This window comes from Meleagris gallopavo, chromosome 28 (assembly GCF_905368555.1).
Source record: "Meleagris gallopavo chromosome 28, MGAL_WU_HG_1.1, whole genome shotgun sequence".
NCBI classification, from domain to species: Eukaryota; Metazoa; Chordata; class Aves; order Galliformes; family Phasianidae; genus Meleagris; species Meleagris gallopavo.
In genome coordinates this window covers 3,229,154-3,253,629 of record NC_139431.1, presented here as the reverse complement: position 1 = coordinate 3,253,629, position 24,476 = coordinate 3,229,154, and the positions used below count along the sequence as shown (strand labels likewise).

General features: G+C 48.8%; 1 protein-coding gene across 3 annotated transcripts; it reads right to left on the bottom strand.

Moving 5' to 3' along the window:
• Positions 1-1,620: 1,620 nt before the first annotated feature.
• On the bottom strand, positions 1,621-23,351 carry RAP1A (RAP1A, member of RAS oncogene family). Of its 3 annotated transcripts, none has more exons than XM_085210137.1 (9): positions 23,215-23,351; positions 13,270-13,340; positions 10,645-10,728; positions 9,179-9,247; positions 8,214-8,270; positions 7,469-7,609; positions 5,551-5,694; positions 2,999-3,114; positions 1,621-2,351 (listed from the first exon to the last, which is right to left on the bottom strand). In XM_085210137.1, the coding sequence occupies exons 3-8, from the start codon at positions 10,699-10,701 to the stop codon at positions 3,028-3,030; spliced, it is 555 nt and encodes a 184-aa protein (XP_085066263.1). In that variant the 5' UTR covers positions 10,702-10,728; positions 13,270-13,340; positions 23,215-23,351; the 3' UTR covers positions 1,621-2,351; positions 2,999-3,027. The 3 variants fall into 3 exon arrangements, with proteins under 3 accessions (XP_085066263.1, XP_085066264.1, NP_001290132.1); XM_085210138.1 differs by lacking the exon at positions 23,215-23,351 and adding an exon at positions 16,468-16,603; NM_001303203.1 differs by lacking the exon at positions 23,215-23,351 and having other exon boundaries at positions 1,622-2,351; positions 13,270-13,341.
• Between the last annotated feature and the right edge of the window lie 1,125 nt (positions 23,352-24,476).

Below are 24,476 nucleotides of genomic sequence, written 5' to 3'. Positions count from 1 at the left end.
ATAAAAAATGAAAGCCCAGCTCTTCACCGAATGTTCCACAATAGGAATTAATTTCATTTCCTTGGAGTCAAGTCCTGGCAAAACAGATAAAAACACTCATTAGTTTTAATGATTTTTGCAAAGGTCAGCTCCGAACTTCACATTAATTAAGTTTCTCATCCTGCTGCTGGCTATAGGAGCTTGTGTGCATCCGTGTGGTGCCCCTGCAGCCACTCTGACCAACCCACAGTGGGAAACGCCATCCAAAATAACCTTCGGAGGACAGAGAGTGAGATAAATACGCGTGGATGGGAGTTTAAGAAGCAGCGAATTGGTACAGACAGCAGTGATTCACTTTGGCTGAATCTGTGCTCAGTGCACTGCAGCAGCACAGGCGCAATGACTTCGGGGCTGTGTGGCTCAACTGCAATTGTAAACGCTCTCCTTGGAGCAGAGCTTTGAGTTACTTTGCTTCGTTGGGTGAAGCAGAAGCACGTGAGGGCACTCCAGGAAGATTTTCTTTTCCACTTCTCTTTAGGACACTCTTCAGTAAACACATCTTTAAACCCACGAAGCATTAAACACCGAATGCTTTGGGGCACATCCGATTTGTAAATGAAAACTATGCAGCATTTATCAGAGAGCAGAAATGGGGTGGTTGTGCTGCACACGGGAGAGCCAACATGTACACCAACTGCTCCGGGTGTGGGGTCTGCAAGAGGAACTGATCAGGGAACCCCAGAGCAATTGTAGGGACCCACCAGGAAACGGGGACTCTAAAAGAACCAAGGGGATCCCAAAGGAATCTGGGATCCCAAAGGAACCCACAGGGAGCCACAGACCCCTAAGGAACCAGGGAACCCACCACAATTCAGGGTCCCCAAAGGAACCTGGGTGACCCCAAAGGAATCTAAGATCCCAAAGGAATCTAAGATCCCAAAGGAACCGGGGGAATCCATTGGGAACCAGGGGACCCCATCACAATTCAGAGACCCCAAAGGAACTGGGGGAGCACCAGAAACCCCAAAGGAACTGAGAGATCCCAAAGGAACCGGGGAAGCCACCACAATTCAGGGACCCCCAAAGGAACCCGGGGGGAGCACCAGGAACCAGGAGACCCAAAAGGAACCGGAGGAATCACCACGATTCAGGGACCCCAAGGGAACCCGGCCGGGGATCCCAAAGGAACCGGGAGAGCCCAAGGGAAGCGGCGGCTGCGGGCGGACAGCGCCCCCTGGCGGCAGTGCGCGGTACCGGCGAGCGGAGGGCGGGCCTCCATTCCGCAGCCGCGCCGAACAACATTAAAATCACTTCATTACTAAAATAATTGCACGTTTAGTAAAGATAACCGACCTGCAAACGCCGCGCTTCGGCTCCGCCTGAAAAAGGAAGCGCGGGGAGCTGCAGCTTGGTGCCCAATTTGCCCCAGTAGCTGTAATGCAGGCAGACGGACTGACATTGTCACCCTATGCCTCCATTCTGCTTGGGCTGCATCGAGAAAGTGGGATCTCTGCTCAACTCCACAGCTGCATCAGGGTCAGATGGAGAAAAACAGCTCATTTATGGGGATTTCTCAGCGTTGGTTCCCATTAAAAGCACCCCACGAACCCGGGAAACGGTAACAAAAGCACAGAAACAAAATGAAAATGTACTAAAATTTAATCATTCATAAAAGCTGTAATTTAATCTGTGACAGTAAAACACAAGAAGCAATATTAGAGTTGGTTTAGTATATTATATATATTTGCTTTTAAAGCCATAGAAATCAGTTATCCCAGTTTTGTTTTTTTTCCTATAAAAGACCCATTTTTCCAAAGCATTATGCACAAACATTTTTAATTAGAATATAATGGCAGAATGAAAATAATGATATTCTGTAACTTTTAAATATAAAATGAAGTCAATGACTCAAAAAGTTATTTGCTGCAGTGAGTTCAAAGGGAAATCTCAGATAATATATATCTATAGTTACAGATATAAAATATAATGGTGGAACATTTTTAGTGCTTGATGGGGAGAAATTATGATATAAGGGTCAATATGAAATTTTAATTATAGTAGCAATGTCTAACATTTGAAATGCATCCATGCTCCTTTGTATAATCATACGCTACAGTCAATTATATTTATTTTTCACATCTGTTAACTGCTATTGCAAAGGAGAAATGCTACTGTCTTCAATTTCCAAGAGATATACAGAGAGCAATTTCTTTTTCCAGGGATTGTGTGCAAACCATTTTAAGATCTAAATTCTTCTCGTCGTATACAAAAACAGGAGAAGCTCCTTCAGATATGTCACTAATTTCTGTAAGGTGGTGACGTTGGGAACGCTGGCACTTTCCATTTAGGCAACAGTTCTTCATTCCTGCAATCTAGGAAGAGAAAAAGAACGGGTTTCTCATGTTGTAAGTAAGGGCATCGTGCTGCTCACGGCCAGAAGCTGCAGCTGCAGAGAGGCTGCTTTCTTCCAGCAGTACGACAGAGCAGCTGTCAGCACACTGAGTACCCTGCCAAGATACACAGGAAGATTATTTATAGCACACGTCCAACCTTTGGTGGTGTTTTGTTTTGGGTTGCGTTCCTGGTGGGCAGCCATTGAAATCCATGTCCCACCCAAACCCGTTTGCAATTGTCCTCTTATCAGCCAGGGCTGTGACAGCACCACGAGTCACCCGACTGCCACTTCAGGAGGAAGCACGGCTGACCCAGGATGGCTCCAAGCACAGAGTCACAGGGAAGAGCCTAAGAGAGCAAGGAGGAACACTGCGCCCATCCCCACCAGCTCCTGCTGCGTCACAAACCACAGCCCAAGCAAAAGGAGGAAGGCTGATATTTCCCTGCCAGGTCCAGCAGTGGAAATGGCTTTCAGTCAGAAGAGGCCAACAGGGGCAGCAGACCAGCAAGAACTGTGTATTTTGGAGCAGACAGAAGGCAGAGGAGCGGAGGGAGGGGGAAGGAGCCCTGTCAGGAGCAGCTCAGGTGTGCATTACACCCAGCCTGCAGGGGAGACATCGCTTACCTGGCTCAGAGCTGCTGCACCATGGGAGTCTAAAGCAGCAGGCATGATTTCTTTTTAGGCTTCTTCTTTTCCACTGGTGTTTTTCTATTTATCTGTCTGACCAGGTCATAAAAGATCTGAAAAGGAAAGAAACAAACTGAGTACCAAAATAACAAACACTACTCAAGTGTCAAAAATCAGGCAGGTTGGCAGGTTGATGCTCCTTCCTGGTGCCTGCAGTCTTATAAATTCAATCAAGCTGCCTCCATTTAGCTGCACTTACTCCTCAAGCAACTGCTTCTTAAACAAGAGTGCACAGAGCTCCCATCCGTTTGCAGAAAATAAGGGAGCAGCTTCTGGGCCCTGGCTTCACTCCCCATTGTGTAGGATGCGTTCTTGGTTTCCATCACAGCCATTCAGACTGGAGCTGTCATTCACTTCCTGCTGATCTCATGTGCCTTTGGTGCTGATCTGTCTGAATTCATTAATAATATCGGCAAGGAAAAACAGATCATCTGTCTGAAGGAGACTCTTCCAGAAGGGGATGATCACAAAGATCTCTTTTTGCTTCAGCAACAAATTCCTTGTGAACACTTTTCGCTGTCATTTGTTTTTTTAGTAATAACCGCTCTTAGCAAAATGAGCTTTGCAAACTTGCCTGGAGTTGGGTCATGGTACTGAGCAGAACTGCTTCGACCTCCAGAAAGCCCCACCTTTCTCCTCATTTACTTTCTTCCTTCTGGAGCTGCTGATTGCTCACAAATTCTGGTTGATTCCAAGGAAATCCAGAAGACAAACAGGTTGTAACAGATTTCAATGCCTGGATATTTCAGATTTTCTGCCTTGTATGTGCATGAAAGCACAAGTGCCCAGTTGGATACCCCAAACAACATGAACCCATGCTGCCTTCACTGGGCTCTGGTGTCAAATATTAAAAGCACCTGAGCTGCTCCTGCACCTCCTTTGCTAAGCTTCCTACTGCCAGATCTGGGTAATGAGAGCAGTTCACACCCAGATGCTAAGTGTACAGATGACACATAAAGGAAAGGTTTCTGTAGGAGAAACCAACCAATAAAAGGCATTTTCTATTCTGATGCAGAGCAGCTTTCCATCTTTAAGCCTTTACAAACAAGAGCTAAGGCTGTACGAAGGGAACTGCCATGTGCTGGGGCAACACATGGCAAAGGGCCCAACATCTCTTTGCTGGCAGATGAGGTTCCTGCAGCCCCATCCCAACAGCAGGAGCTCCTGGCCCTCCCTGCAGCACTGGGCATGGCACACTGGCCATGAAGGATGCTGGGTTTGGGCCAAAACCCACTGCTTCTCCTTATCTCAGGCTCCTAAACGGTCCCAGTTATTTCCTGGCACCAAAGCTGCTCTGCTCAATGGGGTCACCTTAGCATTTGTGAATGGAAAGCTGGCCCTTGGTCCTGTCAGACAGCTCACAGGAGGGAATAAAACCTCAGTGCTGGATGGCAAGAGCCATGTGATGCCGGGCACACCGACGTGCAGAGGTGTTTCTCATTTAAACATGGAGAATTGTGCAGACATTTACGTTTGGAAATGGTCTCAGTAAATTAGTGGCTTACCAGGGGAGGACTGTGATGGGATGTCTGCTTGAGCAGCCAGATGTAGCAGGAATGTGAAAAGCAAATACTTTCAAAACCAACAGCCAACACTATGCAACACAACAAGTGATACAGTGGGGCATATCCACATTCAGAATAGCAGCAGTTATCTTAAAAACGTACAGGAGTTTATCTAAGAGCCATCCAGCTCACTCAGGACCCTCTTTATCCATGCCCTCTGACTCAGGCCACAGAAAGCATTTACGTGGAGGCGTCACCCACTCTTTACAGACAAAAAGGAGCAGATTTCTTTAAAACAGATAGGAAACAGTAGCTGAAGAGGCTGCATCTCCTGTTGCAGACTTGTCCAAGTTCCTCCCAGGCTGAGATTTCAGAAGCACCCTATCTTTCTGATAGGGAACTATAAGCAGCACTGCATGCTTCTGTGTTCAGTTTTGGGCACCTCAGTACAGAAAAGACATGGAGGTGCTGGAGCAGGTCCAGAGAAGGGCAACGAGGCTGGGGATGGGCTTGGAGAATGTGGGCTATGAGGAGAGACTGAAGGAGCTGGGGCTGTTTGGTCTGGGGAAGAGGAGGCTGAGGGGAGACATTATTGCTCTCTTCAAATATCTGAAAGCTGATTGCAGCAGAGCGGGGCTGGTCTCTTCTCACTGGTGACAGGACGAGGGGGGAAATGGCCTCAAGCTGCACCAGGGTTTAGGTTGGATATCAGGAAAAACTTCTTTACAAAAGGGTTGTTAAGCACTGGAATGGGCTGCACAGGGAGGTGGTTGAGTCACCATCCCTGGATGTGTTTAAAATCCATCTGGATGTGGTGCTCAGGGACGTGATTTAGCTGCTGTTAGAGTTGGGGTAGGATGGCCAGGTTGTGGTTGGACTTGATGATCTTGAGGGTCTTTTCCAACCTGAGCAATTCTACGATTCTCTGATTCAACTCTACATGGCATTCGTGTAGAAGTAACAAAGAGCAGCTATAATACTTACCTCATTAACATTGATTTTAGACTTTGCAGACGATTCTAGAAAGGCACAGTTACACCACTGTCTTGCTAAGTTTTGACCCTGTTCTTTGCCGACTACGCGTTCTTCCTCCAGGTCACATTTATTGCCAACCAGAATCATTGGAACCTGGAGAAGAGAGAAGCAAGAGGACGAGATGTGGCAGCAACATAACACACCACGTGGACTGCCCAAGCAATGCTGTCACTGAAATGCAGCCGTGTTCCCACAACCCCAGCACACGGCCATCTGCCCATGGCATCACAACGCAAACTGCATCACTGGTGCATTTCACACACAATAAAAGGACGTTCACTACAAGTAGCACTGAAACCATCATTAAGATTGACTTGCTGATAATAACTGAAGTTCCCAACTAATGAGCACCTGCAGCTCGGCTTCCGAAAGGACTTCTCTTCCAATAAATAATCTCATGCCATGTTAGAATAAACATTTGGTACATTTTCAACACATCCAGCCTACATCCACGATGCAGACACAAGAAGTCTATTTGCTCCACAGCACAGCGATGGCCATCAGCCCCTCTCCTTCAGCACCTCTGCATCCTGTTTCCCTTTGCTATGCACATGTAGAAAAAAAAAAAAACAGAACTGTTGCTGGTGGGTGTGTGCCTCGTTCCATTTCCTGAAGCATTTCATTCTTTGAGCAGAAAATGAGCACTCTCCAGCTGGGAAATAAATCATCCACTTCCTTTGATAATTTCCTTTACGTTTTCTAATCCTCTTGAAAGTTAGTATTTGTATTCTCCCTCTCATTCAGCTGCACTCAAGATTAATTTTTGTATTTAAAACAGCTGTACTGATCAGAAAACGATGGCAGTTTTATTTTCAAGAAGTAAATTTTACTTCTTATATCACAAAGCTGAAGGCACAAAACCCCCTCAAAAGCTCATTTCACATTAAGGCCAGGCTGGAAGGGGCTGTGAGCAACCTGGGCTAGTGGAAGTGTCCCTGCCTGTAGCAGGAGGTTGGAAATAGATGATCTTATAGGTCCCTTCCAACCCAAACCATTCTGTAATTCTATGATTTCCAACCATATCAGCCCAATTCCCTCCCTTCAGACTTCGAGACCCTTCAGAGACCTCCAAAACTTTAAGATGTGTTCTGAACACATCCAGCAAATAGAATAAGGAAATGAAAATGAGAAACAATAGGAAAAAAGTGCTACTTAATGGAACAGATTTGAAAAACATGAAACTTTTTATAAGGTTATTTCAAGAAGCAGCGATCATCACGGAACAGAAAATGGAAGTACAACAACTTGATTACTTCCTACGTCACGTAAAGACTGGATTTTAAATTCAGACTTAGGTTAATGGTTTGAGAGCTGGGATGTTAAAAGATGTGTTCTGAAACTTAAAACAGGAAGCCCAAAACTGAGCAGAAGGTTGCATGAAAGTTGAAAACGTCCTGAGCCTTGGGTTCAACAAGTAGGCTGCATGTGGCTCTGGGCAGCCTGGTCTGGTGGTTGGCAACCCTGCACACAGCAGAGGGGTTGAAGTGAGATGATCATTGTGGTCCTTTTCAACCCAGGCCATTCTGTGATTTTAAGTACCACCCCCTGGCACAACACTATAAATGCGTTTTAGCAATTGAATCATTACTGGCAAATTTAACAGAGCTAAAATGAAAGAAAAAAAAAGTTTTGTCTTCAATTGACTCCCACCATTTTGCTGTCGCTTCCCATCCAGACTGTCAGCTTTCCAGCGAACTCGAGATGTAACACTAAAAACAACAAATACTGCAGAGGGAACTCCAACACAAAACTTGGCTGTGCAGCAGTGAGTATTCCTAGAAAGACATTTTACTCACGTACAAATTTCCACGTGCCTCATTCGGAAGGCATTCTATTCATTTACAAAACGAGACAGCATTTTACTTACATCTTCAGTGTCCTTCACCCGTAAGATCTGTTCCCGCAGGTCCTGTAGGTCGTTAAACGTGGACTGTGCTGTTATTGAATATACTAGTGCAAACCCCTGGCCGTTCTTCATATAGAGATCCCTCATTGCTGTAAATTGCTCCTGTAATCAGGGAAAGAGGAATGCTATTAATGCAGCTGATGGATGTTTGCGATGGAATACCTTTGCTATACGGAGATGAGGAGGTGGCACAGTGCAGGGCACAGGCAGGTGTTTGGGGGAATGGTTTTAAACTGAGACAGGGGAGGTTTAGGTTGGATATTAGGAGAAAGTTTTTCACACAGAGGGTGGTGATGCACTGGAACAAGGAGGTTGTGGATGCCCCATCCCTGCAGGCATTCAAGGCCAGGCTGGATGTGGCTCTGGGCAGCCTGGGCTGCTGGTTGGAGACTCTGCACATAGCAGGGGGTTGGAACTGGATGATCGCTGTGGTCCTTTTCAACCCAGGCCCTTCTATGATTCTATGGTTTGCCCCCAAAGCCTGCTCCCAAAGACCTCATCCTTTTGTCAGTGTGTTTTGACCACTTGCAAAGTTAACAAACAAAATTATCACACATCAGTATGTCGATACAGTGACCCACTGTTGGGTTATTTAACAGAACTGTTTGATTTGCTCTATTGCTTCCACAGGATTATTAAGTTCTATACCTCACTCCACTCTCAAGGAAGCAACTCAGTGCCATTTAGAAAGAGGGCTTATACTTACTGTCCCTGCTGTATCCAGGATTTCAAGCATACACTGTTGACAGTCTACTTCCACTTGCTGGGGAAAAAGGGAAGAGACAGAAACAGTTAAAACTAAAGACTCTGAAATGAGGCAGGGGAGAGGAATCTCAGCTTCATTTTTTACTTCTGCAGCAAAGAGCTTTGCAAGAGAGCACCTTCCCAGCACCTGGGACTTTGCTATCAGAGCTCAGTGACACCCCCAGCTGGCACCTGGGCAGCTCCCTTGTGCCACAGGGCTCTGCTCACACTCAGGCATAACAAAACTTTTACCACCTAAGAGACATCTCTGATTCCCCGTGGGTAATTCTACGAAAGCGGAATAAATCTAACAGCAGAACTCAGAATTTATGCTTAATTATCACAGGCACAAAGGCTGCAAGTTTTGTTTTCTGTTTTGGTGTCTTTAATTATGGCAACAATTATGCTAATCTGCAAAACAATGGGTTCCTTGACATCAATCCCAGAGAAGAAAGCAGCACTGTTGATAGAGCTGCATAACACCAGGGTCAGGGATCCTGACAAGGACTTCTGCTCAGCCCTGCGTGCAAAGCAGCTGCAGAGATTTTGTATGTGCCTTCAAACTAAGCAGAATAACACCATTTCTAAGAGAGAGCAACAAAGCCATCAGAGATCTAAAGCGAGAGCTGCAAGTTGTGTGAGCAACGGAGGGTAAGTTCTCCTATTAAACAGAAGTAAACAGCCAAATTAACAGCACCATTGGCCCTTCCCTTATTATTCAGCTTTACAGTGGCTCACACCATTGGGTTGGCCAGAAGCCTCAATTCTGTGAAGTGCTCTGCAAAGCCAAAGGAAACGATCTGTAGTTTTATGGATCCGTGATGCTCTCAGATACACAACTGGCTCTGCCTGATGGGCTTTCGTAGCATTATAAAAAAGCAGCATGCACTGTGAGATGTGAAAGGAATGAAAACACCATTACTTTACCTTTCTGTATGAGTCTTCTATTGTTGGGTCATATTTTTCAACAAAAATTCCCTGAACGAACTGTACAGTCTGGGGAGAAAGGAGAAGGGAAATAAATCAGGTAAGCAAACGGACTGTGATGTGTTACCAAAAAACACTTCACCAACAAGGAGCAGCACCAAACTGCTCCATGCTGCTGAGAGAAAATTCAGGAGGGGAGAAAAGACATAAATTATCAACAAATTTAAGTAAAATCTGTGCAATCTGTCACTTCTTGAGCCACTCTGGGGAAACTGCTGGCTCGTTTTTTATAAAAGATGAGATCCCCCAAATGCCTTCGTTTCAGTGCCTGTGACTTCAGAAGAATAAAAAGCACCAAATATGGGAAATGTGAAATCTGATCCGAGGAACTGGCAATGCATTTGCTGTGGAAATCCCAGATCTCAATTAAGTCAGAGTGACAGTGAAGGTACCCAGGATTACACACAGAGCACACAGTTCAATCCAGTGGCACTCCAGACACTCAATTTGTGTTAAATCACAACAGAAGGAGACATCATTCATGTAGAAAGGGAAGTATTTCTTCCCCATGTGATTATTCAGAGCAAATCTGCCCTAAATATTTCCCCTCGTGCTGCCTCTTGGATGTCATCCATCCCTGGACACTCAGGCTCTGTATGTGCTGCACTCTGACTCCCATTGCTCCCCAGTTTTCCTGGTCCCCTGGAAGGGACTGGAATTTTTGTAGACATTTCAGTTTGCTTAAGGTGCTGTGGAAGAACAGAGCGTATCAAAAGCTTTTACTCCTCAGTCTCGCAAGGATTAGGATGAGATCTCTGAAAGACCACATCAAATTCGAGTCATAATTGAACAACCTTCCCCTCTATCCTTCTGGATTCTGCAGGTGATCTGACAGCCCACAGCAGCCCATTCCAGCAGGAGTCTGGAAAGGAGCAGGGCTCTCTGCTGTGAGTCAGCTGCTGTCACCCTCTGTGACAAGGAGCAGGGCATGTTTCCCTCCCAGATAACCTCACACTTGACTACTTCTTCACCATCCTGGCTGGGGTGAGCTGCTTGGCTGATCTTTGATAAACAGGTGACAGAAATCTGTCTTACAAAGCTTTACTATCAACTCTGCTATGTAAACCTCTTAGGAGGAACAACAGGAGCACTTAAGGAGTGCAAAGTGCCATCAGTGCAGCATGGGCTGGGTGCTGGGTATCCACAGCATTACACATCTGCAGGAAGCAAGCACCAAATGCTGACTGTTCCAGCAGTGATTCATTACTTCTTTCTTCCCAGAAAAAAAAAAATAAATATATATATATATATATATAGACAAATTCACAGATCCTCCAGCAGCCTAACAAAGGCAACCTGAGTGTCACTAAGTGCAGGTGAGCAGCAGCACAAACATCCCAGCACACTCAGTGAGCAGTGCCCACGAGCAGCATGCAGCAGTGCCAGAACCATTCCCAGCCACTCACCAAGGCAGACTTGCCCACACCTCCTGAGCCAAGGACCACCAGCTTGTACTCACGCATGGTGTGGGCTGCTCAGGTACCAGCAACCTGCAAGGCAAGAGGAGATCAACGTTACCAGAGCACTGCATGTACACCTCCAGGACACTGCCTTCTCAAAAGAGCACTGCTGCTCTGCTGATGTGCTGAGAAGAGGAATCTCTGCAGGAATAGTGAAGATTTTCCTTGTCCACCTGGATGCTCAAGTTTCGATGGCTTCTGACAACAGCTCTGGCTTGTGCCCTGCAGAGCAATAACCATCAAAGCACAGATCCACCCTCCAACACGTTGCAGTGCCCATATGCATCAACCACACGCAATCCCACACTCCCATAGCAAACCTGACAAAGTGAAAGGAAGCACTGAGTTGTCACAGAGCATTTTAATTACAGTAAGCTTTGCCCTGAACTCACTGCCTCCTGGGTTTGGGATGCCCAGGCTGGACCTGCTGGCTTTCTGCTGTTGGGAAACACTTTGTATGCAGTCACAAGTCCCCCCCCTCCACTGCACCACCTTCCCTCTGTGTCCTCAGTGTTTTACAGCCATGAGGATGAGATAACAAGGCTGGTGAGCTGTGAGCAGGGGCTCAGCCTGCAGGGAAGGATGCAGGACAGCAGTTCTCCCCAGGAAGGTCAGCCCGACCCCACAGCTGCCAAGCGCTCGCTGCTCATCCAGCCAGGGCTGTGCCTTTTTAAGGAAATCTTCCAGCTCCCCGAGCTCGCTGTGCTGCACGAGAAAACCTCTCATTCTCCTCGAGATTCCCTGACAAATAAGGCAAGTGACAAAGCTGGCCATAAACATTTTACGCTCTGTTTACATTTTGAGCCAGGCTGGGTTGTCCCGGTCGGGGCGTTGGGCAAACAATGACCTCAGCTGCCAGTTATCCTCTCCTCCTTCCCAAGTAAGGGTTCAGAAACATGAATGCTATGAGCCCAGGGAAGTTTCATTTCTCAAAGGCACTGCAAACCAACGTTGCCATGGGATTTATGGCCGCACCAGACCGGCTACAAATGAAAAGGTGTTTCTTGGAGTTCGATGCAGAAATGCATCACCCTGCCCACTACAAAACACATCACCTTGTCCACTACCACCAACAGCTTCCTGCAAAGAATCAGGGTCGTGGCTTCAGCCTTGCTGCTGTCTCCCTGCAGCCGGGGGAAACCTTAAGCCAGGCTGACATGAGCCCAAGCTGCAGCAGGGCCGACACTGCATCCCATCCACACTGAGACTCTCAACCCTCAGCCTCACACAGAGAGCTGAGCTTAAGCCAGCAGCAGCACCCAGAGCTTGAAGTTAACCTCAGGGCTATTTTTTTTTCCACCTCTTGAAACTGTTGTTGCTTAATTGCATAAAAATTGTGAAACGGAGTCAAACTGAAAGGGGTTTTCCAGAATGGTAGCCTCAAATATCTCAAAACAGTGCACAGACACTGCTTGGTCTGAGTACACTGATAACATTTTTGGATAAGATCCTGGCAGCTCTAAGCTCTTCTGCTGAAAACTTCCCAGAGAAGTAACATTCACTTCCTTTTATTTCTAGAACTGTGGGTTTTGTTAGGAAGGAGAGGGGAATTCCAATCAGCAACACTTTTCCTCTTGATAATCCTTGGAAATTCCAAGGGGGTGAGTATTTTATAATAAACCATCAATGCAACCCATTGATCTGTGCATCTCTCAAGGCTCCACGGGATGCTCCACCCAAGAAAGCCCTGAAAGTAAATCACGCTACGGGTTAAATATAGCTGTGAACTCTTTCACTTCTTATTTATAGTAAAAATACTTGTGGGAAAGTTCCAGCCAGCAGTAGTACAAGACTGACTTCTCATTTCATCTCTGCAGTATTTGCTGATTTTTTTTTTTTTTCAAGTGCAACAGGAAACCAAGATCCTGAATCGCATAAGCCTCGTTACTGTAGATCCCACATGCTTTAATTATCTTGTAGCTCTTTCACAAGTTTGTTAATGTTACCTGTTCATACAGCACAGATAGAGCGCTCCAAAAATCACCACGTTCCATCCCAAGCAACTTTTTGTTTGGCAAACTGCACGTGCCCACCTCGACACAGGAGACACGTGGCATTCAATGCCACCCAGAGCATCGTGCAGTGCAGGAATGTGCTCTGAAACAACAGCTGCATTGCAAAGCAGCATGAAATGATGGGTGTTCAGTGCTTCTTTCGATACAAGAGAAGACTGTGATCGGTACAAAGCGTAAAAGTTTCCTATCCCAAGCAACCCTCACGTGGTGCTCACCACGAGAACAGCTACCCACATGCAAATGTAACCGTCTGTACATCACACGAAGGCTGTTCACCAGTTCTTGAGTGCCATGTATCTGCAGCTGGTTGGATGCTTTGAGCAGCAACGAGGTGATCCCATCACAGGAGAACCGTTAGGGCTGCGCGGTCGGTTCTGCCTCTTTCACAACCAGAAGAAAGAAACCAGACTGCCTCCATAGGTTCACGCTTCGTACAACGGTAGATGACATCAGGAAGGAGCACAAAACTTCAGAGCTGTTTTCCCCCGCTGCAGAAGCAAGGCTCAAGCAGCTTTTAACTTCACCAGTTGTCAAATTAAATATTAAAAACTCATACCTTGGCATAAAAGATCTCTCATCAGTGTTAACAGCACTACTGAAGGGTTTCCCAGGCTCCTTACGAGGGCACTGAAAGAAAAAATAAACAAAAATTAATTCTTCAGAATATATTTTTCAGCCAGTAATGTTTGTAAGCATAAAATTCACTCTTCAGAGTGTGGAAATCCTGGGCACGGAGGCGGTGAGGCCCCGGTGCTGCATGGCACAGGAAGCCAAGCAACTGCTTTTGCAAGATGCTTTTGCAGCAGCTCTGCATCCAACGCTGCAGAGCCACCTTGAAACCCCAGAAATCAAAAAGCTGCAGAAACAGTTAAGGGAGATGTTGAGATTTCTGCTAAATATCCTTCCAAATGCAATAGGAAGTGAGCCTACAGCAAAGGGATTCTTGCTGACAGCATTTGTACGGATCCAACTTAAACACACCTGGGAACAGGGAATTCCAGTGCGCAGCTGTAGGACCAAGGGCAGGTGACAACTCGGGCATGCAGACTGCATTTGTGCTGCAACGCACAGCTCCATGTGCACAACAACAACACCACAGAGGTCAGAGAGAAGGAGCAGAGAAGCTCAGCACTCCTACCCCAGCTCCCAGCCTGGTTTGCACCCACAGACACCAATATTTGGCATCTGCAGTGCCACTGCCAGCACCCTGCCCCACACGGCGGCCGTGCATGGGGTTATTTTTACCCTGGCAGCTCAGCACTGAATCACGGCTACTATAAACAAACCTGTTTAATTTTGAGCTTCTAAGTGCTCCTCGTGCCAGCTTTTTCAATTACTACGAACTAGGCCATGAAAAGCTCGTTGTTTTTTGTGGGTTTTTTTTTTTTATTTTTAATGTCTACTGGAGATTGCTCAATACTCCACCAAAACTCCTTCTTTACTCACAGCTATGTTTGCAAAACAAACTCTAACCCGTCACAGCAAGGACCAGACCCTGGGCAAAGCCAGCACGAGGGGCAGGACATGATATGCAGCTTCACTCCCAACAGGGCTCTGCTGCACACCACGTTCTGAGAGATTAAATTACTCAATGAAAACGAAAGGACTTTAAATACTTCCCCAATATTAATCTGAGCCCTCACGATGCATTGGCCAGGTGAAAGCAATGGGAAGAGGGATGGTGGGTGGCAAGCAAAGGGCGCTTGCCTAAAAAAATCACCTAATTAAGTAGCAATTAATTAGCAAATGGTTCTCTAAAAAGATGTGAGCCCAACATCGGCCTGGACTTGAAGGTGTTACCACCAGCAGTGCCACTGCAGCCCTGCTCACCTCCCTGCCCCGGGTGCAGAGCAGCTCCTCCAGCAGCGCTGAGGCTGTCAGCATCAGGAAAGCAGGGGAAGGCAGTGCTGGCAGCAGGCAGGCTCCACAAGACTTCCACCTGCAGGTCAGCAAACTTCCGTCCACGCCATCTTCAGGGTATGACTTCGTTTTATTGCTCGTTATCAGCGCAGGATCCAACACTGTGCTGAACGTATCTGACAGACTGATGTTACACAGCCCAGGTAACATCATTACAGGTGGTTATTTCAGGTGCTGTGGTAAGAACCTGACTCCCTTTTTCATGAATTTAACAGGAAGAACATTTGCACTTCCACCGACTGCTTTCAGCATCAAACCAGCAGTGTGAGCAGCACGCAGCCAGCTGCACCACGGCAGCTCCCTCGGCAGCTTTTATCCTCCTAAATGTACCACGGGCTGAGACTGAGATTATTTCTGTTAAAAACAAGGGACTCGTTTCCATTCCAGGCAGGAACTTGCCAAACTGACCTATCTGTGCTTTGCTAATGATGCTGGAAGAGCACAGGGCATGTAGGATGGTCAGCACAACATGGAGGTCCATATACATCCAGGGACCAAAACCAGCCACCACGTGGGTCTGTGCAACAACAGCTGGGAACTGAGCCAGTCCTGTGCTGAAAAGCAGTTCAATGAAGCACCACGCAAGGAGCAGAAAGCGAAGAAATGTTTCAACATCCTGCTGTTTTTGAAAGGGAACTTTCATCAAGAATTCACAACCTCACAGCAGCTCCCTAATGCCACACCGTGCTCAAGAGCTGAGAGGAGATCACCATTCAGCACTTTAAGGCTGAACAGACACACCTGGGTTTGGAGAATGAGGCAAAAGAAAGGCAACAGCTGACAACCACGGGCAGGAGTGCAGGAGGAGCAAAGCTACCGGCGAGCCAAGCAGCCTTTGAAGAAAGCACAAGAAAATCCCACTGTCCAGAGAGCTCCTGGCAGCGTGCAGCTGGGGATGGAGGTGTGCCCTCCCTGCCTTGCACACATCCACTCCTAAAAACCGAAGTTCCGACCGTGTGCTGCTCCTGAGCCACATCACTGGCACAACATCACCGAGTTGGAGCCGGTGCTGCCAAAGCTGGGGCTGACTCAGCTCCCCCAGCAGCACAACCCCTGGCCTGCGGTGTGAGAAAGCCCTTCTGTGCACAAACACCTCGAGATGGAGCTTCTTCAAACCGTACCCCTTCCTGCAGCCGGCTTCTTGCTGAACTCACACTTTTAAATATCACCGTGTTTACTCCCATGGCAGCGACTGCCCGTTTACTCACTCTAAATTGCTTTGCCATTGAAGCACTCTGTGCAGCCAAGGCCTGCTGTACTCAGGCGGCTAATTTGTTTTTTGTCCTGTTGGTCTGCGCGTGCACAAAGTTGCTGGGGATGATGCCAAGCAGAAAAAGGGCACGGAAGGGAAGGCAGCAGTGCAGCTCGGAGGCTGACACACTGCTACAGCTCCAGAAGGAAAATCAGGAGGAAGTTTTTCCACACAGAGGGTGGTGAGGCACTGGAACAGGTTGCCCAAGCAGGCTGTGGATGCCCCATCCCTCAGGCATTCGAGGCCAGGCTGGATGTGGCTCTGGGCAGCCTGGGCTGCTGGTTGGTGACCTGCACACAGCAGGGGGTTGGAACTGATGAGCACTGTGGGCCTTTTCAACCCAGGCCATTCTATGATTCTATGAAAAATCTGTTGTTTTGCCCCTTCCCCACCAGTAAAACACATCAACACAAAAAGGCACCGCATACAGAATCAGCTCACAGGACTTTCATCTGCTGTCCCCCACATCCACCACTCCTTTTGTGAATTTCTTTTTTTTCCATTTTCTCCAGCAGAAAAAAAAAAAAAAACAAAAACAACAACAAAAAAAAACAACACAGAAAAAACAACCAACGCTCTGACCTTTTTAACACTGATTAAATTCCAGCCCGAAGCTGGGAGGCTCCATCGTCGCAAAACTCCAACCATGCTCTGCTCAGGAAGAATAATTTGTTGTGCTGATAGTAGCCTGGCAACATCCCTAACCTGCGTTCTTCCTGGTTTATGCAATTAGAGTAACTAAGAGCCACGAGGTAGGCCGACTCTCACTGCCACTTTAGCCTCCGTTTTAAGGAATTCTTTCCTTTGAGCAGCAATATTGGGCACATAGAGGCAAACCACTGCCTTCTTCCCATCCAAAACACAGCAGCATGCTCGAGGGGTATTGCAGCCATGGCTTTGGTGGTGCCCACCGAGCACACGGCCAATTAGTGCTGCACTGTTTGGCAGCTGATGGCCCACACCAGCCCGGTAATGAGCACCCAATTGGTGTTAATGTGTTTTATCAGCACCATGCAGGACAGCACCTCTTGAAACCTTTCATGGCAAATTTCCTGGCTCAGTGGGAACGCGGAGAGCAGCAAGTTGGATGGACTGAGTTAACTTGAATACAGAAAAAGGTGCCTTTTTTTTTTTTTTTTTGTAATAAAGTGAGGCTATCCAATATGGCACTGAATCCTTCAGTATTTGCTCGGTCCTGTAATGCTGCATCCTGGAGGGGCCAGAACAGGGAGAAATTCTCTTCTATGGCAAAGCTTTTAAGAGAAGGAAGATGCAGAATGTTGTCAGCAGCTCAGTGCTGGCACCTGAAGGCATCAGGGCCCGGAGCTGAGAGCTGCACAGCACTGCTCATGGTGTTAAATCCTCCCGAGTCTGCAAGGCTTGAAAGGGCAAAACAACTGCAGCAGTTCCTCCCGGAATTTCCTGCATGGAAAATAAGAGTGACACTCCTCCCTAAAGGAGGCTGCTCTGCTGGGCTAAAGCACTTCTATATGAGCCACTTCAGTGTGCATGGGTAAAGCTTGATGGCAACCAAAATAGATTATTATACAATAAAATGAAAACCAACAGTCCGGGTTGTTGGACTCCTGCCCAGCAAGCAGGGATGCTGTTCTCTGGGTTTGAGTGGTGGGGAGGAGCTGTGCTGCAGTGCTGGGCAGCAGCAGGAGGGCCCTGGGCAGCTCCTCCCTCTGCCCCACTGGCACTCCTCTGTGCAATGATAAGACATAAGGCAATAGGAAAAAATTATCTCCTGCGTTAATGCGTAAATTTATGAAGCATTACGGCCTGGAGACAGTCAGTTCTGTACTCTGATCCAGCTCTTAGAATGGCCTGCACTTCATTTGAATATTAATTGCCATTATCTGTGATTTCTGTACTTTCCATTTTGCTCAAGACACCTTCTCAGCAAAGCTGACCCCCACATGCAACTCAATTTCTTTCCTGAGAAACTTATGCAAAAATCAACCATTACAAAAGCAAGGATGCTGCTAATTTCAAAAGCTATGCAGCAATGCTTGTTGGGCTTTTTAAACCTTTTCCCTGCACAGATGCAGTTTGTATGAACACAGCATGAAAATGACAATAAAAAAAAAAAATAATAAAGTTTCAGCCTCTCTGTTCTGCAGACTGGGTTTTGCTGAGCTGCAGTGCATGGTCCCCAGCCCTGCATTGCACTGCACTGTGTGCTCTGCTGCCAGCAGGGCGCTGAGATTGCAGAATAAAGGACAAGGCACAGAGGAAAGGACCCCGGAGCATTCAAACAGCTGTTTGATCACTGTAAAGGAAATGCCTGAGAAAGCTGTGTTCTGATCTATGCACCTTCTAGTGATCGATCTGCCCATGAACACATTCATCAACAGATCCAAAGCCAGAAAGTCGCACTGATTACAATACTATTATAAATCATCAGATGAGTTAAAAGCCCTAAATACATGAATATTTCATGAGAAAGGCTGCTGGGAACAGCTTCAGTCTCTAACTTTAATCTTAATGTTCTTTTCATCTACAATTAGTGTTACAAACCAAAGCCAACATCTGGCCACGTTTATTTCCTCTTCACCTGTTTTTATCCCATAAACCTTTTCGGATCTCTGCTCTTCAACCCAGTGCCAGTACGGGAAGGGTGTGCTGGAATGGGACAGCTTGCATAAAACAGCTGCACCAGAAATAACCTTACTCAGTGAACTATGATTTACTCCAAGCTATCATGCAGTAGGTGGCACATAAAAAGATATTATCCTGCATGTCAGCTGTCTGTAATGAAAGTTTTTCACTTCCCAGCAGCCCCTCCCTACAACTTAATGTTTATTTGCATTGGAGGAAAGGATATGACATGAAAAGCAACATAAAAGGCCGTGCAACCAATACATCCAGCCTGACTGCTCTTCCCACATGCCTGGCATGTTGCAGGGTCTATTTCCAATGGATGCGTTGGGGTGATGCTCAGCCCTGGGATTGAAGCCATTGGTGCTGCGAGCACGGCATGCACACCTCCTGGGGCAGACTGCACTGCTAACCCAAGTGTGTTCCCAGCATTAAAACACTCCCAAAGACAACTCTGGATCCAATAAAACATCCGAACATTCCAGAGAGCTCCCAATCTCCTTCAGCCACAACATGGCTGCGGACACACTCGGACCTCTCATTTTCAGCACTCAGGTGGACTTAAACCCTTTCCATCTTATCAATATTGAAAATAAATAACAGCCCGCGGTGACTCAGAGCACCTGCCCAGCACACAGCCACTGCCTGGCACCCATATTTTCAGCTAAACGAAAGGAAATTGGGGAGGAAGGCCAGGCCCCACCAGCAGCCCCATCCTCAGCACGCCCAGCATCATCGCCAACCCCGCACAGGATCCGACCTCCCCCCATACAAAAGGCTTTGCTCATCAGACGCAAACAAACAGCAGTTTCCAAAAGACTCTGAGCTCTGCTTTGGTCGACGTTTCTCAATCCAAACAGCTCCACTCGCACCCTCAGCCAGGCTCAGGTGAGGCCACCACAGCTGTGAGGCAGCGCCTGTTCAGGTACAGCCGGTATTTCCCAACGCCCAGGACCTGCTGGGCCACCTGCAGCAGAGCAGAGATCAAAACGCCGTCTGCACGTGGCTGCACTCCCATCCACACACATCTCACAGAATGACCTGGGTTGGAAAGGATCACAAAGATCATCTCTTTTCAACCCCCTGCTATGTGCAGGGTCACCAACCAGCAGACCAGGCTGCTCAGAGCCACATCCAGCCTGGCTCTGAATGCCTCCAGGGATGGAGCATCCACAACCTCCTTGGGAAACTCTCCTGCTGCTCCACACTGAGCAGCAGCACGTCGTCGTAGCGGAGCCCTGTTACTACTGTAGTGCAGGCAGAAATAACACTGATGCTTTCAGTCTCACCTGCAATCAGGTGAGCTGCCTGCTGCGCTGCTCTGAGCATCATCAAACACAAAACGCACATACAAAAGTTCTGAAATCCACAAGGACTTCTGATCAAAACCAAGGGACATCTCTGGCACCCTGTTTTTTTTGTTTTTTTTTTTTTTTTTTTTTCCCCTCCCACACACAACAAACCTTCCCATAGCAGATGAGCACGCTGTAAGATTAAACACCATTTCTGATCAGGAATGCAGCCCTCAGTCGCTGCCTCCTCCCCGAGCATCACCCATCTTCCCACAGCCTCCTCCACTGCAACACCACCACACGGACTACCTGAGCCGACTTTAATTACTGCACTGCTTGCAAGGGCAGATGAGATCTCTCAGCAATCAGTTTCTGTCCAGTGCAGAGCTCCAGAGACAACGCTGTTCTGCACAGAGCCCGGAGGAGCAGCAGCAGCACCAGCAGATCCAGCACTGCAGCACTGAGCATCGGCAGCACCGCGTTGGGCAGCCACGTGGCCTTTATGAAACATAGCTAAGGCATTCCTTCTACAGCTCTTCATTTAACAGATGGGGACTTACTTTCCCCACTGAAACGTCAGTGAGTGCTGGAGACACGGATGGTACTGGCCGGGCTCCTGGCTGCTCCTTGCTTCCAGTGCTGCTGAATGCTCCATGACAGAAATTCAAGGATGGGAAAGGAAAGGAGTTAAATCTGCAACTTGCTGAAGAGCTCTAACCTTACTGTAAGGCTGCAGAGGGTGAAAATATCATTTATTGCTACTTCCAACACTATAGCTTTAAAAATAAGAGATTAAGAAAGAAGTCCAGCATTCTGGGAAGTGTTTTACTCATAAACAATCTCCCTCCTATTGGACTAAGCAATGAAATTTATCACTTGTACACACAGGACTGAAATGTAGCCATCCTTACAAGTTCCTGCCCATTTTCACAAAGTAAAAGATACTGAACTTGATGATGTTTGCAACAGGACCCACGGGCAGCATGCCGTACCCCAGGCCAGAGAGTGACAGCAGAGCTCACCCTGCTGTATTCCCACTCCAATCTGCACCTCTGCAAAGAGCTCCGTCCTCCCGTAACCTCCCTGCCCTCGTGCTGCCCCACACAACCCAAGGAGAAACCTGCTTGAGGGCTTTGCAGGACATTAACCTACAAGCAGAAGGCAGCCCAGGAGCACAATACCGGGCCCTGGCTGCCACCATGCTTCAGAACTGTGGCAACACAAACCCCGCACATCCCAGCACCCAAAAGATACCAGCTTTGCTTTCTGACTTCCCACCATCCTCACTTGTCTCGGCCACGAGGTGCACAGGACCTCAAGTTTTGCAAAGCGTGACACAACTGCATGAGTAAAATCTGAGCCTGGCATATATGAGCTTTCATTACAGCCCTGCTAAACAACCCCTCTTCTCATAAACGTTTCCACTAACGAAAGAAAAAGAAAATAACAGTGAGCTGAGCACACAACCGCAGCTGAATCGTTAAATGCTGCTACAGAGCAAACACGGCAGCCTTTAATCTGTGCAAAAGGGGAATCAATAAGTGCTGCAGAGCTCAGCACACAGCGATCCCAGCTGTGCTCTGACCCCACACCCACCATCTTCTCTTAAAAAAAAAAAAAATAAGAAAAAAAAAAACCCCAAACCCAATCAAGGCAGAAACGCAACCCAAACTCAACCTAGTTTTAAACTCAGGCCTCCTTTCGATCTAATCCCACTGAATTGAATGCAGCCACCTGCAGGCAGAGCACGGTGTTAATGCTCTGCTGGGGCAGCTGAGGCAAAACGAGAACTGGAAGGTGGGAAATCTCCATGATAACCTCCTGAAAAGTCCCCACGTGTCACCAACACCCTGTGCTCACACATAGGAAGCAGCACATCAGTACAAACACACACTGAGAGCTCAATGTTAGGACTCAGAATAAAACTTATACATTAGAGCAGGTCCACACATTGCACTGCTGCCATGCAGTTAAGTTCAGTTTCTCTAAGTGCAGATGGGACGGACAAGAAATGGACCTCAGCTTACAGTTTCAAGTATAAACTGTTCTGATAGACACCGTAAACACGAGTCTCCAAATAAAAGCATTAGTGTGTCAGGGCATTACATGGCACAGTTCAGTCCGTTTGGCAAAGCTCAAAATCTTCACAAAGCTCCTTACCCTGCAGCTCTCTCAGGGCTCAGCCCATTCTTGGGGCCGTGGAACACGAGGGCTGATGGGGTGAAAACTCCACACATGGAACCCATCACTGTCAGGGAGCCCCAGTCCCACGCCAGCATCGTAACCTCCATGAGAACACACGGTTGGGTCTTGGGGCATCAAAAGGCCAATAGCATTTCTTTGGCCACGAGAATGAATGGACACTTCAATATCTGTGTTTTTAACGTTGATCTTTTCCATAGCAGCAGGACGCGAGCACTGTGCTGTAGGGAAGCAGCCATAGCAACGTGGTGTGATGTCAAAGCTCCATTCGTACTCCGGACACAGCGGTCCATGTCACTGATGTGAGATGTGCACAGAACTAACCCCACAGTGCCCAATGCTGACAGCTCCTGGGACTCAATGCAGCGCGTTCTGCTCCTCCCCATCTCCATCCACACCGATGGCCTCAGTGACCCCAACATAAAACATTTCCCTGCCTCTGAGGACCCCGCCAGCACAGGGGGGGATCTTACAGCACGTGGAGGTCAGAAAAAGCACAGCCCAAATCAAACCAGGGCCGCAGCTCCCAGAGAACAGCGCATCTCCTGGCACAGCTCAGAAAACCCAACGCCACCGCTCACGCAAAACTACAGAACCAACAGATACAACGAACACTCCGAAAGAGCTTTCAAACGAAACAACCGCTTCGGGAAACGCCGTCGCTGCTGTAAAGCCGAGAGGGGTCCTTCGTGCTCCGGTCGGAACGCGGCCCGGCACAACAGCGGAACGGGCGCGGGGCCGAGGCAGGAATTCCCCCCGACTGCGGAACGGAGAGGAAGCGCTGACCGCCGGGCCGCTCCGCCCGGGGCCCCGCGCCGCGCCCGGGAAGCGCCGCTCCGCCGCCACGCGCACCTGCCCGCAGCGGGCACCGCACGACTCCGCTCGTTCCGTTCCCCCGCTTCGGGGCCGGGACGCTCCGCTGGCGGCCTCAGCCTCACTCCCGACCCCGGTACGGCCGCTCGGCCGCGGCGCCGCTCCCAAGATGGATGTCCGGGGCCGGGCCGGCAGCACCGAGCGCAGCGCGGACAGCCGCCCGGCGGGACGAGGGCCGGGCCGCCCCCGGAGCGCCGCCGTGACACCGCCTCGGCCTCGGCCCTCCCCGCGGCCCGGGCCCCCCCCCGCTCCGCTCCGTCCCAACCCCTGGTCGTGGCCCCACCGTCGTCCCGGTGCAGCGCAACGCCCGCAGTCGCCCCGCCCGACCCCGCGCCGCGCGCTCTCTTCCCCCGCTCACCCTCCGCTCCGCTCCGCTCGCGGTTCGGCCGCTGTGCGCGGCGGTGGCGGTGGCGGCGGCAGCTCCGCTCCGCCCTCAGCGCCGGCCGCGGCCCGGGGAGGGGCCAGAGGGGCGGGCTGGGACGTGAGGGGCGGCCCGGCGGAGTTCCGGGCTGCGCGGTGTCCCGGAGCGGCGGCGGGGAGGGTCGATAAGAGAGTGGAGCGTTGCGCTATCGGGGGGCACAGCGGCAGCGCTGGGTGCGGTGCTGGGGTGGGACGTGAGCGGTGCATCGGGGGTACGAGAGCCCCCGTGGGTGCGTTTTCTGGAAGGCAGCACTTCGTAGTGATGTCGTTGCTTTTTTTTATAACAGAACCGTGAGGAATTAAGAAATGTAAGATTGAGCTATGCGCGTAATGTAGCCGTAATGAAGGGGACGATGAAATGCTGGAAGAGAAAAGCACGCGTGCTACAGAGTGACTTTGGGTTTGTGAGACAGCACTGCTGGGCTGCTCTCTGCCCTTGATGACAGCCAGGTCAGGGGATGCAGCCCTGAGCCCTGCTGGAGCCGTGTGTGTCCCTCAGGGCAGGACAGGGGACCAGGTGGCCTTTGAAGAGCCCAAACAATTCTGCCATTCTATTCTATAATCCTACGCGGAAAGGATCGCAAAATCTCCAGGCAGTCAGCGGCCCGGAGCTGGACGCAGCTCAAAGTCCCACTCGGGTCCTCTGCTGTAATCAAAAGTAAACAGTGCTTCAGCACTGCTCTGTGCACGGGGCAGGAGCAGCGCAGTTTTGCTCGCAGGTATTATTCGTGGCAGTGACACTGCTCTGATGTCCCTGTTCTTTATGGCTCAGCTCCTCCTTTGGGCACTGCTGTGCTGGAGGCCAGCAGCTGGGCCACACTCCTGCACAGGGCCTGCTGTTAAGCTTATCTAGAAGACAGGCAGAGAAAATGGCAGAGCAAACGTCCTGCAGGGCGGTGCTCGGAGCTGTGTGGGCACCAGAGCAATGCATTTCACTCACAGATCTCCTTTAATACCACTCTATAAACTTTATCCCCAGTGCCAGTGCATCTGCAGCTTTTCCCACTCAGTGCTACTGCCTGAGGAATTTCCTTCTATCCTGTACTTGGGCAGTTTTATCTGTTTCATGGGTTGTGGGTCATCTGAAGTTGCAAAACAATGGGGGTCCCGGCACACCCAGGGCCTGATTCAGCAGAACAGAGTACTTGTTTGAGGTCTGTTCTGGGAAAGCTTGATTTTCTTCCAAGTTTTCTGCAGGTT